The sequence below is a fragment of the Triticum urartu genome, chromosome 1A (assembly GCF_056163025.1).
Source record: "Triticum urartu cultivar PI428250 chromosome 1A, HENAU_Tu73, whole genome shotgun sequence".
NCBI classification, from domain to species: domain Eukaryota; kingdom Viridiplantae; phylum Streptophyta; class Magnoliopsida; order Poales; family Poaceae; genus Triticum; species Triticum urartu.
In genome coordinates this window covers 560,299,764-560,314,818 of record NC_141873.1, presented here as the reverse complement: position 1 = coordinate 560,314,818, position 15,055 = coordinate 560,299,764, and the positions used below count along the sequence as shown (strand labels likewise).

Below are 15,055 nucleotides of genomic sequence, written 5' to 3'. Positions count from 1 at the left end.
CACTAAAGGGCCTTACGAACCGGTGCTATTGCCCAGTTCTATACTAGTGGAGTTCGATCAGTTCATGAGGTCTGGCCTCTATGACCGATGGCTCCTGCACCTGTGAGTTCTAGGCTGATGCATTTTAGCTTTGAATGAATGAATGCTTTGCTCTGGCCTATTTTTCTATTCTGGCTGTGAAACCAATCTACCATGGTTAGGTCTGTCCTGGGTTTGGTTTGCAGCTTGTTTGATGCCACTAGACTCCCAGGTTTTTGTGTAGGAGCATGATGAAATTATATGGTTTGCATATGATGTCTGGGTGGTTCACCGTTACTATTACCTAAATTTGCTGCTAGATAGACACTGTTTGGGTAGCGCTTCCGTTCTTGGTGGACTAAACTAGATGCAGAAAATACGTAAGCTTTGTATGGCAAAAGGTTGCTGCTACCTTGCCCCAGGACTGGGTTTATGCTCTTTTTTTCTATGAATAATTTATCGCACCTCACCGACCTGTTCCAGTCTGACGTACTCTTCATAATCCAGCCACATAGTGTAGTAGCTTGCTCTAGCACACAATTTACTTCTCCAGCACAGTAGTAGTATCCATGTTCTTAGCCCATTGCCCCGATCGGAGTGGCATAAACTGTGCCAACTTTCTTTGGCAGATGGAACACCCATTGGTCAAGGTGACCGAGGAGAGCCATGATGCCTCCCAGGAAGTCAAGTGCATGGCGATGAAAGCAATGTCACAAGGTGGCTAGTGCATATACTACGTGTTGTTTCTTTTATTTCATTACAATTTGTACTTTTCTCAAACAAAGTTAAAAGTGCTCAAGCGTCAAAGTTCTACTCCCTCCGTCCCATAATATAAGAGCGTTTTTGACACTACACTAGTGTTAAAAATACTCTTATATTATGGGACGGAGGGAGTAACATGTATTGTGCAGTTTGCATTGGAATGTAACATTTTGTTTATATTGCAGTCTCAACACATGCTTTATGTTGCTACAATAGCTAGTTATACTCATGTTTTGTGTGTTCCCAAAGGAAGGGATAGAGCATATTCATCTAGCTTCTGGATGTACGCTTTGCAATGTACAAGACGCATATCCGTGATTTTTTGTTGCTTGCACTCTGCTATTGATGTCAGGCAGTGTATCAACAGTCACTGCCTCGTAAAAGAGGCTTCTTTTACAGTCACTGCCTTGTAAAAGAGGCTTCTTTTGCAGTCACTACCTTGTAAAAGAAGCTTCTTTAGGGCATCTCCAGCCGCGCCCCTAACAGGCCCTTCCCAGACGATTTTGCCGTACCGGCGCTAAAAAAGGCCCAGTCGCGTCCCAGAAACCCGTTTTTCGCCGGCTCGGGCCAAAACTGGTGCCGGCGGATTCAGGCCGAACCCGGTGCCCTGGGGAGCGCTTGGGGAGCCGGCACAAGCGAAAAAGGCGCGTGGACCTGCCCTGGCGGCGACCCGAGGGCCTTTTCCCGCCGCTTCTTGACGCTTTTCCCTCGCATCTCTTCCGCTCGCTCGCCTTCCTCCCGCCATTCCCTTCCTTTCTCCCACCAAACCTCCTCCAGCTCGCCTTCCAGTCGCCGCCATGCCGCCGAAGAAGTACGCCATGCCGCGCGCGGCGGCAACCACGACTGGCACCATGGCCCAGCCGAAGCAGAGGAACCAAGGCGATGGCGAACCATTGGGGACGTATCCAGTTGGCGTGCAACAAATGGCATGGAATCGTCGAGGAGGTCGCGGCTCGCCCGGAGAGCGGTGCCAGCGTTGAGGATCAGGTACGCACGCCGTTCGCCCGCATCTCTTCGTCGTCAACGCCCGCCGCCCGCCAACTGTTTGTTCCTCCGCGCAGTTGCTGCGTATGTTCACCATGTATCGGCGCGACAACCAAGACGCCGACTTCAAGCACTTCCACGTCTACAAGCGCATTGACAAGTGCGAGAAGTGGGCGGAAGTCCGACGTACCCTCGACAAGGCCAAGGAGACATACAAGCCGGACGCGACGACTCCGGGCGCGTCAGAGGGGCGGCCGGACGGCCACAAATTGGCAAAGAAGGGGAAAAACACCGACGCGGCAACCGCGCGAGTGCAGGAGTCCATCGAGCATTGCCTCGCCGACGCCCAGGACCGGGCCGTCCTATGTGAAGAGAAGACCGAGGCGCGGTGGTCGTCGCTGATGAAGAACAGCGCCATCAAGCTCGACCTGCTCCGGACGAACGTCGCCACGAAGAAGAGGAACACCGACATGGCTTTTCTGATGGGCGGGGCGGACATGCTCCAGAGCAACAACGAGCAGCTCAGGGCGTGGTACATGGCGGAGCGCGGTCTCATCCTGAACCAGATGCAGACGGCAACGCCGACGATGCCGACGACGCAAGCTCCCGCGCCCACGACCACACGGACGCCAAGCCCGAACGACGCCTCTACATCGCCGCCCAGCAGTGCCGAAACCGCGCCGACACAGCCCAGCACCGAAGCAGCTCCGACACCGCCGAGCCCGCGCACGCCGACTCCGCCAACGCCTGGAGCCGACCCCGCCGAGTGAATCATTGCGCACACGAACTTGCGGCGTGCGGCGCTCTGTTTTTTGTACCGCCAGACTACGTCCGATCGCCGGATTTGTGGCGTCTTTTGAGAGCGGGAACGACCAAGTTTAAATTTTCCGCATCCTGGGGCCGGCGCTTGGGGGCGTGACTGGGAGCTAGGTCGCCCCCAGGGGCCGAACTAGCGCCGGCACGCCCCCAGGCCGCTCTATTTAGGCACCCTGGGGGGGCGAACGGCTGGAGATGCCCTTACAAGGCAGTGACTGTTGGTACACTGCCTGACATCAAGATGTTAGTCGAGATCAAATTAGCATTTTTAAATGCGATTGAATGTTTGGTGGATCAGTCTGCAGTTGTACAGTATCAATGTGTACATTATGTGTTTCTCGGGCAACCCTGTCAAGGGAATCATAATACAAATATAATGTTTATGTAACAAAATCCTGTATTCAATCATCTCTGACTTGCTTTTGTGGTTGCCATTTTCAGCTGCGTCGTAACCTCCTTGTCCGGCTACTATCGCTCAGTGGATTACATCCTCCTTGGCGACTACCTCGGCTTCCCCTGCCGTGTGATGACAGTGATCTTTCTGCAATAGTGGCGGTGGTGGCCGCCCGTTCTTTAGTTTTGGTGAGTCCATGTTTCCTCACTCCCACCTTGTGCCCTGAGATGGCTTGGCCATCGAGCCGTTGCCGATTTTGTGGTACTGGCCATTGAGCTAATGAGTTAGGGCTTGGTTATATGGTCAAGCTATCGGTGGTGGTGGTCTTCCGGCCACCACATTCATGTGTTTGTGATGATCTTATTGTTGAAAGTGGTCCCTGTGCTTAGTTAGGCCCTTGTGCATGCTTGTATGTGCTATCTCCTTCCATTTGTTTGTCATATGGTAATCTGTTTGTTATTTTGTACCAAATGGATCTGCCAAGAGTGGACTGCTTCTATTTTGTGCTGCCAAAGTCTCTCTCTCTATATATAGTTTTGACTACATCTATTCTCATTTACAAAAGCATCTTATACATGGGTGTGGTTAAATGAACCTTAGTTGATCACCATGTGCGTGAATCCAAACTTGTGTACCTGCATGCTAGGTTGGTCCTTTTCTTACTAGACATGCTTAGATAAAGTTGTTGCATGCAGTGGCGGAGCTACAAGAAATTCTTTGGGCGGGCCAAACAGGCATACTAAAGCTAACCTCACAATTTTTTGTTTTATGGCCTCCTTAATCCTTCACTATTTGTTGCTACGTTGGGCGGGCCACAGCCTGGTTTTGCCCCAACGTAGCTCCGCCTCTGGTTGCATGCTAGGTTTTCAGCTGCGTCGCAACCTCCTTGTCCGGCTACTACCGCTCAGCGTTCACTTGATATCGATCTTCCTGTTCTCTGTAGCTTATTTTTCCTTGTGATCTGTTACTTATTCTATGATTCTTGTGCCCTAGATGATAATAGTCCATCAAAGTAATGTTTTTATGGCCTTGTTTTTTATCCAAATTCTAAAAGCAGACACTCTTACTTATTATAATAGAAAGGTTTTTCTTGTTGATAACACACCATGTTGTGAACTTAATTTTGCAGTTCATGTTGAGAGCAAAGTAACTCAACACGCTAATTCAGTGTGCAACGGTCCTTCTATCTTAGTGGATTACGGTGTGGCAGCGCTGTTGAAGCTTCATGCACATGCCCTGAGTGGATTATGGTCTTTGAAACATGCGGTCCAAAGAGGCAGACTGCTGATGGTATGTATCAGAAGTTTCAATCGACTCGCAGCAGATCTTTTTGGAAGGCTCAGCTTCCTTCTACTGTCAGCACACCTGACCTGGCGGCCCCGCCACGCAGCGACCCCAACGGCTCGCCCACGCCACCAAGACTGCCGCGGGCTCGCAAGAGCAACCCTCGAGTGAGTGGGCCGGAGTGGGTGTAAGTGTGGCCCGGCCCAGCGGCTGCCACTACTTAACCTAGCCTCGACCTCCAAGCCAATCATCCAGTGGATCAGGCAAACGGCAACGGCGGCTACCTACTTTCCAATTCCCCATTCTTGTAATCCCTAGTTCGTTGTAATCCAATACAGCTATCCGAATTCGAGCTACTAGTGAATCCGATCGAGAGAACTCCATCCAGTCCCTCACATCTGGTATCAGAGACAACCACCACCACTTCCCTACTCCGATTTGGCTCTGTTCATCGAAACCAGGCGTCTTCGTCAAGCCCGCGTACAGATCGAGGCCATGGATTCCACCATGAAGGAGTACATGGACAAGATCACCAAGTCCATGGACGAGTTCCGCATCGAGCTCCGAGGCAACACGGCCGCGATCCACGCGCACACGGCCAAGCTGGACGATCTGGTCGCGTGGCGGCCCGATTTGGAGCATCGCGTCGATCAGCTCACCAACGCGGTAGCGGAACTGCAACAAGGGCGACCGCCTGCGGCGGCGGCGCTCGGTGTGGCACCGCAGGGATCGTCGACGACTGCTCCCACCCTCGCTGCGGTCGGCGTTCACCCTGGCGCCGAACCGACCGCGCAGGGGCGGCCACACGGGTCCGAGGACCACTGCGACACCTTCCTCCACCGGGAGCAGGGGCTGGCCACGCCGCCAGCGCCCCTCCCGGGCACTGGTCAGTACTCCCTGCAGTCGCCTGGTCCTGTAGTTTCCCCTTTCTCTCATGCTAGTCAACTGCTCGCCGGATTGGGACAAGCCCATCCTTCTGTGGTGTTTCCACAGTTCGCCGGTGAGAACCCAAAACTGTGGAAGACATTATGTGAGCAGTACTTCGGCATGTTTGGAATTCATTCCACATTTTGGGTACCCATGGCTGCACTCAATTTCTCTGGCCCTGCATCCATATGGTTGCAATCAGTTCAGAACAAATTGTCTGACTACGATTGGGAATCCTTTGCTGCTTTACTCTGTACGTGATTTGGTAGAGACATGCATCAGCATCTGATCCGTCAGTTCTATACAATTCGACAGACCACTTCGGTTGCAGATTATATTGAGCGTTTTGAATCAATAATGAATCATTTGGCCTCATACTCTGACAACACTCACCCGTATTTTTACTTGACTCGTTTTGTCGAGGGTCTTCGGGCGGACATCCGTGCTGTGGTTCTGGTGCAGAGACCACCGGATCTGGATACGGCGTGTTCGCTTGCCTTGCTCCAGGAGGAAGTCGCGGGATGCGCCTACTCGACAGCACCACCGATGCCATCACCACGTGCGGTGGACACGGGACCGCGACCAGGAGGAGCGCTTCCTCTACCACCTCCTCCACCGCGCCCGACGCCTGCTCCAGCAACATCCGCTGCTGTCGATCGTCGTGGACTCGACGGCGCCCGCACGGACAGCTCCAAGGTCAAGGCGCTATGTGAGTTTCGACGTGCTCGAGGGCTCTGCTTCAAATGCGGTGAGCGCTGGGGCCATGATCATACATGCCCCACCACCGTACAACTCCACGTGGTCGAGGAACTTCTAGAACTCTTCGGCATCGATCCTGTTCTTGATCATGAGCAAACGCAGCCGGTGGAGACTGCTATGGCCATTTCCAAGCATGCCCTGACAGGTGACACATCGCCAAAGGCATTCCAAGTTCACGCATGGCTCCAGGGGCACGAAATACTCATGCTGGTTGTCTCCGGCAGCTCCACATCATTTGTAGATGCTCAATTGGCTGCCAGATTGGAAGGAGTGGTTCCATTGGCTCGTGCAGGGCATGTCAAAGTGGCAGGCGGAGGGGAACTTCAATGCCGAGCTTCCATTCCTCAGTGCAAGTGGTTTTCGCAAGGACATGAGTTTGTGACTGATATGAAGGTTCTGGAATTGGGTACTTATGATGCCATCCTTGGAATGGACTGGTTGGAGCAGAACAGCCTGATGACGGTCGACTGGAAGGGCAAGCACATTGCTATTCCATCACCTGGTGGGGTAGTGCATATCCACGGCCATCCATCAACTTCTTCATGTCCGGTTATCAACAGTATGCAGCTAGGCAGCTTGTGTCGCCAAGGGGCTGTCTCACACATGGTTCAGTTGTATCAAGTCACCTTGGGGGACGGAGAAGCACAAGAGGCTACCCCCGAATGCATTCAGGCGATACTGGAGCAATACCCTGATGTTTTTCAAGAACCAGAAGGGCTTCCCCCTCGGCGTAACTGTGACCATCACATACCACTGGTGCCGGGGGCACAGCCAGTGAACTTTCGTCCATACCGGCACAAACCTGAGCATAAGACAGAGATTGAGGAACAAGTGGCAGAACTACTCAAACAGGGTGTCATCAGACGCAGTGCTAGCCCGTTTGCATCCCCGGTGATTTTAGTAAAGAAGAAGGACGGCACATGGCGCCTCTGCGTAGATTATCGCCATCTCAATGCTATGACCACAGTGCCCAAATTTCCAGTACCAATAATTGAGGAGCTGCTTGACGAACTACACGGAGCAGTCTGGTTCTCCAAACTTGATCTTTGAGCAGGCTATCACCAGATCCGTATTGCCGACGGTGAAGAATACAAAACAGCCTTCACAACTCATTCTGGGCACTTCGAGTTCCTGGTGCTGTCATTTGGACTGGCAGGAGGACCGGCGACGTTTATAGGGGCTGTTACTGACACCTTGCATCCTCTCTTACGCAAGTGTGTGCTGCTGTTCTTTGACGACATACTAGTCTTCAGCCATACTTTGAAGGATCATGCTGCCCATCTGGCGCAAGTTTTGCAGCTGTTGCGTCGCGACCAATGGAAGGTCAAGGCTTCGAAATGTTGTTTTGGCCAGCGCCAGTTATCTTACCTGGGCCACGTGATCAGTGACAAAGGTGTGGCCACCGAGCCAAGCAAAGTGCAGGCAGTAGCTCAATGGCCTACACCAGTGGATGTTAAGGAAGTCAGGCGTTTCCTAGGCCTGGCAGGATACTACCGCCGATTCGTACGACACTTTGGCATTGTGGTGCGGCCAATGTTCAACCTCCTCAAGAAAGGAACCCCGTTTGTCTGGACGCAAGCGACTGAGGAGTCATTCCAACTACTGAAACAAGGTCTTGTTACTGCTCCTGTACTTGCTCTACCGGACTTCTCAAAGCCTTTTGTCATCGAAACAGATGCATGCGACGCTGGCGTCGGGGCAATCCTGCAGCAACAGGGGCACCCAATTGCCTATATGAGCAAAGCACTGTCACCCAAGTATAGGGGGTTGTCCACCTATGAAAAAGAATATCTGACAGTGGTAGTGGCCGTAGACCAATGGCGCCCATATATCCAACACAGCGAATTCGTCATACAGACTGATCAAAAGAGCCTGGTGCATTTAGAAGAGCAAAGACTCACGACCCCTTGGCAGCAAAATGCATTTACCAAGCTTCTCGGTCTTCGCTACACCATCAAGTTCAGAAAAGGGACAGAAAATGGGGGTGCGGATGCTCTTTCCCGTGCTACCCACGCTGAGCAATTGCAAGCCATATCCTCTTGTCAACCTAGTTGGATGGAAGACACCATTGCCAGCTACAATTCAAATCCACAAGCCCAGAAACTGCTGGAAGAGTTAGCCATTAGAGCAGATCCAAAAGGACGCTTCACTCTCGAGCAAGGCATCTTACGATTCAGGGGACGCATCTGGCTAGGAGGCAGCACAGCAATGCAACAGCAGATTATCAAGGCGTTTCATGATACCCCTCTTGGAGGCCACTCGGGCTTCCCAGTAACATGGAGCTGGGTACGCCATCTCTTTGCTTGGGCCAAAATGAAAACACACATTCAACACTATGTACGTTGCTGCCCTACTTGCCAACAGGCCAAGCCAGACCGAGCCGCTTACCCTCGACTGCTCGAACCCTTGCCGGTGCCCAAGGAATCCTGGGAGATGATCACAATGGATTTCATCGACGGACTTCCAACTTCTGGAGGTGTGAACTGCATTCTGGTAATCGTCGACAAGCTGACAAAATTTGCTCACTTTCTGCCCCTAGCACACCCTTATACAGCGTCCAAATTAGTAGCACTGCTATACATGAACCAAGTCTACCGGCTACATGGATTTCCAGGGTCGATTGTGCCTAACCGTGATCCGGTATTTACAAGTCATTTCTGGCAAGAACTCTTCAAGTATGCAGGCACGGGTCTCAGAATGAGTTCAGCCAACCACCCGCAGACGGATGGCCAGACGGAGAGGGTTAACCAGTGCCTGGAAACCTTCCTCCGCTGCTTCACGCAGGCGTGTCCCCGTCGATGGAGCTACTGGATTCCACTTGCCCAATTCTGGTACAACTCTTCCCATCATTCTGCCATTGGGATGTCACCATTTCGTGCCATGTATGGACATGAACCACGACAATGGGGGATTACTTCAACGACCGCTTGTTCAGTTCCGGCCCTTCGTTCTTGGCTGGATGAACGCGTTGTTGTGCAAGACCTGCTCCAACAGCATCTTCACCGAGCGAGGCAGTGCATGAAGCAACAAGCTGACAAAAAACGATCATTCCGAGCCTTTGAGGTGGGCGACTCAGTTTATCTTAAGCTGCAACCTTATATCCAAACTTCAGTGGCTTCCCGCGCCTGTCACAAGCTGGCCTTCCGTTTCTTTGGGCCCTTCAAGATTATTGGGCGGGTCAACGAGGTGGCCTACAAGCTTCAGCTGCCACCCCAGGCGCAAGTGCACCCCGTCTTTCATGTATCTCAGCTCAAGCGAGCACTTGGCCTAGGTATGACAGCTTCCAGTGAGCTCCCAACTTATCCTGACATACCTTTAGTGCCAGTGGAAGTCCTTGAACGTCGCTGGCGCAAACGGCGCGAGGCTATGGTGGAACAAGTGCTGGTCCGGTGGTCCAACCCAGCAGCAGTGGCTGATTCATGGGAGGACAAAGTGGCTCTGCAAGCTCGATTCCCAGCCGCTGAAGCTTGGGGACAAGCTTCTGCTCAAGAAGGGGGGATGTCAGCACACCTGACATGGCGGCCCCGCCACGCAGCGACCCCAACGGCTCGCCCACGCCACCAAGACTGCCGCGGGCTCGCAAGAGCAACCCTCGAGTGAGTGGGCCGGAGTGGGTGTAAGTGTGGCCCGGCCCAGCGGCTGCCACTACTTAACCTAGCCTCGACCTCCAAGCCAATCATCCAGTGGATCAGGCAAACGGCAACGGCGGCTACCTACTTTCCAATTCCCCATTCTTGTAATCCCTAGTTCGTTGTAATCCAATACAGCTATCCGAATTCGAGCTACTAGTGAATCCGATCGAGAGAACTCCATCCAGTCCCTCACATCTACACTGCATGCTCTCCCTGTGGGTGGTAAGCCACTTGTTTCTCCTTCATAATCCCCGCATGTACGATATGATTGTGTGGTGATCTCGAAAAATAGGGGTGAAATCGTCTTGTAACAGGAGTCTTCAAGGGCCATGGGATGCATGTATATCTTTTGTTTTCCCATTTTTATGTTCTTGCCGACATGTTTGGTGATGATCACATCAGCCATAATATGCTTACCAGGCATGAGGCATGGTAAATGTGTGTTTTAGATTGTCTGCCATCCTGTGTTGGCCAAGGAGTCAAGGGCGAGTTTAGTGCCTGCCATTGAGCTGCTGAAATCTGTGACCACCGCAATCGTATGACTGTGATCATTTTTCTTGTCAATGAAATTGGTCTGTGCTAGAGGGTTTAGTAATGGTCCTTTTTTGTTTGATAGGATCTTGCTTTGGCTTGTTAATTGCCATCAAATAGAACAAACTGTTTGCATATATATTGTGGGTAGTCCTCCTGATCAGTAATGGTGGATTTGACACAAACCTACCCCCTTAGTTGAGGCTAGCAGGCAGCAGCACCACATGCATGCAAGCATGCAATGGAAAGGCAAGGTTCTGAATTTAGTCACTAGTGACAATCTTTTGCTGGTGTGGGTATCAATCAATGCGGTGCATATGTAGGCTTTTAGGCCGCTGTGGTCTTGCTATGAAATGTAGTTCATAGTGTTCTTTTTCCAGCTGTAAAATTTTATGTTGCTTTGGCACGATATATTGGTTGAGGCCACTAATTAATCTTGTTCTCTCTCTCTCTCTCTACCCAGGTGGGGGCCTGGACCTGCAGCCGCCGGGAGGGTTGATACTGCCGAGGGCGAGAAGACTGATGGATAGAACTTGTAGTGCCGCTTGGTCGTAATTGGGGTTGCTGCCAAGTGATGGATTTCTGCTGGCTGTCTTAGCGTGTCCATGAGCTGTGGCCATTCAGACTGGAGAATGGCGAAGTGGTATGATGGATGACTGCCAAAATTTCAAGCAAAATTCATAGGAATGAATGTATGTATAGGCTGATAGAATTATTGTTTGCCATGTTGCTATGTCTTTGGAAGATGCAAACATACCAAGTGTGTTTCCACTTTCCAGTCGATGATCTCATAATAAAGTTGTCGTCCATTTGTTGTCACCTGCTTATGGTCCATTTGCTTGAAAGCTCTATCTGGCTAGCATATACACACACGCTTGTGATTCTTGTGAAAAATAACGAAAAGAGAATACCCATGAACATCAAAAGAAGAGAAAGGCTTGAACATTAGAAAGATGAGTTGTTCCAGTAAGTAACAACAAACTCATTCTATATCAATTGAGCGTAATCCACCTTTCCATTTCCGACGTCCTCAACTTCCAGACACATAAAGGCCTAAGACAAGGAGACCCGATGTCCCCTATCCTGTTTAACATTGTGGTGGATTTGTTAGCAATTTTGATAGGAAGGGCTAAGGAGAATGGTGAAGTAGGTGGCTTGGTACCTCATCTTGTTGATGGAGGTGTATCCATCTTTCAGTACGCTGATAATACAATCATCTTTATGGAGCATGACCGGGTTAAAGATTAATTTTCATAAGAGCGAGTTGTTCTGCTTTGGTAGAGCCAAAGACGAACAGGAGGCTTATAGGAAATTGTTTGGGTGCGAGTTGGGGGATCTACCCTTTTCTTACCTAGGTATTCCAATACACCATCGTAGGCTGACAAACAGAGAATGGAAGTGCATCGAGGACCGATTTGAGAAGAAACTGAGTTGCTGGAAGGGTAAGCTCATGTCATACGGAGGCCGATTAATCCTGATAAATTCGGTGCTCACGAGTATGCCTATGTTTCTCTTATCGTTCTTTGAGGTCCCAGTTGGTGTTAGGAAAAGACTGGACTTCTATCGATCACGTTTCTTTTGGCAGGGTGATGAACTTAAAAGAAAATACCGGCTTGCTAAATGGGATATCATCTGTAGACCGAAAGACCAAGGGGGTTTTGGTATTGAGAATCTTGAAGTTAAGAACAGATGCCTTCTTAGTAAGTGGCTGTGGAAGCTCTCATCCGGGTCTGATGCCATGTGGGCGCAGATCCTTCGCAGCAAGTACCTCTAGATAAAAACATTGTCCCAGGTCACAGTCAGGCCGACTGACTCGCCTTTCTGGAAAGGACTTATGAAAGTCAAACAATCTATGTTTAATAGGACAAAGTTTGTTATTGGAAACGGTGCTAGTACACGTTTCTGGGAGGATACTTGGCTCGGCGACACACCCTTGGCCATTCGATATCCGTCTTTATATCGTATTGTTCAACGACGTGAGGTGTTCGTTGCAACGGTATTTCAATCTATCCCCCTTAATATTCAGTTTAGACGGTCGCTAGCGGCAATCGTTGGGAAGAATGGCTCCGTCTAGTTAGGAGACTGATGGAGGTTCAGCTTTCTCAACAACCCGATGAATTACGCTGGAAGCTGACTAGGTCTGGAGTATTCACAGTTAAATCAATGTATATTGATGTTATTAATTCCAACTCCATTCCAACGTCCAAGAATGCATGGGATGTCAAAGTTCCTTTGAAAATAAAAGTGTTTATGTGGTTTGTCCATAAACAAGTTATTTTAATAAAGGACAACTTGATAAAGTGTAATTGGACAGGACCTACTAGGTGTAGTTTCTGTGATCGGGATGAGACGATCAAACACCTCTTTATTGATTGCCCGTTGGCCAAAGTCCTTTGGCGGACGGTCCACATTGCGTTTAATATTAACCCACCGAATACTGTCAATGCGTTATTTGGGACATGGCTTAATGGGATTGAGCCTGACTTAGCGAGACACATTCGGGTTGGAGTTTGTGCTTTGCTGTGGACTATCTGGAAGTGCAGAAATGATTTGGTTTTTAACAGAACATCACGTATTCATTTTTTGCAGGTTATTTTCCGAGCCACGGCAGTGGTCCGTTCGTGGTCGCTACTCACTCCAATGAAGGCCAGGGAGCATTTGGTTACTGCATCTATCCGCTGGGAGATGGTAGCTTGGAATATCTTCAACCGGTTTGGATGTCGGTCGTGTAATAGGATAGGCAATTAGTTTATCTATCTATTTTTAGCCAGCCGGTTGTCTTTTCCTGGCTAGTTTGTGTCTCTAGCCTTTTTGGCTCTGTGTGAGCTGTCTTTTCTTTTTTTTAGTTGGAGACTTTGAAACCTTGTTGGCACGTTTTTATTTGGTTAATAAGATGGCCGTATGCATCACTCTGATGCAGAGGCCGGGGAGCCCCCGTTTTCGAAAAAAAAAAGAAGGCAGACCAACTTGGAAAGTTTGCTAGAAATTTGAGGAACTTGAACTTGGTAAAAGCAAGCTTCATGTACTTAATAACGTGGAACATGAATTACCAGAAAACAGATTTTCATTATTTCGGAGAGGAACCTCATTGAACGAGGTACCCTTAAGAAATGTGTGCAACTTAATTCTTTTCATGTAAATAAAATTAATGCATGCCTAGGGATTCCATCAGGCAGCCAAGCTCGCGCCACCTCATCGATCCCCGGCATGGCCTTACCTTTGGCCATGGGCCATGACGCTACACCACGTCGAGATCTTGTTCTCTCCATCATGCCTCCATCTGTATATATACAAGAAGCAGCCATCCATCCGCGTGCGGGGTGCGCGTGTGACTTAGACTTGGGACGAAGGGCGACGGCGAGACGACATGAAGGAAAGAGATGATGTGATCAGGGGTGTTGCTTGCTTTGGGCGTGTCCTTCTTCTCCGTTTGGTTCTTGCAGCATAGAGGAACAAGAAAGGATCAGGGACTGTTTGAGTTTAGTCTGGCGGCACTTATACATCTCCGAGCTTCGCTGCGCCACGGTAACTCTTCTAGGCGAGCTTGGTTTGATGCTAATTGGCGGTCTAATTGAGCATTTCTCGTCTGTTTGTTTGAATTCGGGTCTGAGGGCTCGCGCCGCTGGTAAGATGCAGATCAGGGAGTTGGAGCTCATCAGGGGGGAAGCACACAGAGGGAAGAAGGGATGGATCGTGCGCTTCGACGGCGTTGATTCCTTGGACGAGGTATGTATATATGTTCTTCACACTCATGGAATCACCTGTTCTCTCTCCATCTGTGTCTGAAGAACTAGTCATAGTGTTAGCTTACATGGTAGTAACAACTAACAATGCTTAATTTCTGGAACAAGCATTCCTACGTAGAAATATCTAGCAATAACCTTTCGACCCTAAAGTTCAGAAGAGCTTTGGTAGGGGAAAAGCAGAGGATTGGGCTACTATGATAAATGGGTCAACATTCCATCAGAATGATTCCATGGTCTCGATCTCTGAACCGGCGGTCAGAAAACAAAACAAGGCACTGCAGTCCCCGCAACATAACCTCTGTTGCGAATGTCCCCGCAACAAGACATCTATTGCAAAGTGGACGAAAATGTTTGGTTGATCGATTGTGTCAGATCCGACGGCTCACAAGGCGGCGGATCTTTTAAAAAGATCCGGCGGCTGACGTGTAGCAGCTCCCTTTATTTAATGTAAATTTGTTCATGAATTGCGAGCTACTACATGAACGTATCGAATCACAAGAATACTTATGCCCCTATTGTCGTCATTGTCAGTTAATCAGCTGCAGAAGTTCGTTTTCAGTTTCGACAGATATAGGTGTAGTTTCGGTCTCTGTCAGTTTCGCCAGAGAAACTTGTTTTCAGTTCAAATAATCCGAGCTGCGTCTCGGTCGTAGTTTGTTAGGTTTCTCCGCGGCCCTGACCCGATCGTGGGATGGCACGAACTAGACGGTCATGGCCGCATCGCTCGCGATGCGCGGGGAGCGCTGGGATGGCAGTGCTCACGACCCGGGCATGGCTTATTTTCCGGTTTCAGTTAGCTTTGTAATAGCTTAATAAGAAGAGAAATACAGAGCAGAAAAGCTGCGAGGTTGAACGCGGCACAAAACATCATCGTCTTCCTCTGTCTCTCTCGTGTGAGCTCGAGCGCTAGTTCTGACAAGTGGCATCAGAGCCACGTTTGCTAGGATCCTGTGATGGCAGGTGATGATGGAAAGAAGAAGGCGGGGGACGCCGCCGACGACGGCAGCAAAGGCTCGCCAAAGTCCGCAGCCGGCCAAGGGCGCGAGCTGGCGGTGGCGAGGCAGTTCGCTCCGGTCGTGCCGGGTCACGCCAACGTGCCACCATTGACCCGCACGAACTACGCCGAGGATTCGATCAGCTGCGACACAAACCCGGTAAGTCCATTGATGATCTGGCCATGCACCTCACAGGGCTGTGCGCGC

At 50.2% G+C, this 15,055-nt stretch overlaps 1 protein-coding gene and 1 pseudogene across 1 annotated transcript; one reads left to right on the top strand and one right to left on the bottom strand.

Moving 5' to 3' along the window:
* Positions 1-1,906: 1,906 nt before the first annotated feature.
* LOC147992730 (uncharacterized) lies at positions 1,907-2,539 on the bottom strand. Its single transcript, XM_087541214.1, has one exon. The coding sequence runs from the start codon at positions 2,537-2,539 to the stop codon at positions 1,907-1,909; it is 633 nt and encodes a 210-aa protein (XP_087397340.1).
* A 1,813-nt stretch (positions 2,540-4,352) lies between these two features.
* LOC147992729 (uncharacterized) lies at positions 4,353-9,458 on the top strand (annotated as a pseudogene).
* The last annotated feature ends 5,597 nt before the right edge of the window (positions 9,459-15,055 follow it).

What these genes read in the sequence shown, in the direction of transcription:
- LOC147992730 (XM_087541214.1), bottom strand. Translation starts at nt 2,539, where the DNA reads ATGATTCACTCGGCGGGGTCGGCTCCAGGCGTTGGCGGAGTCGGCGTG.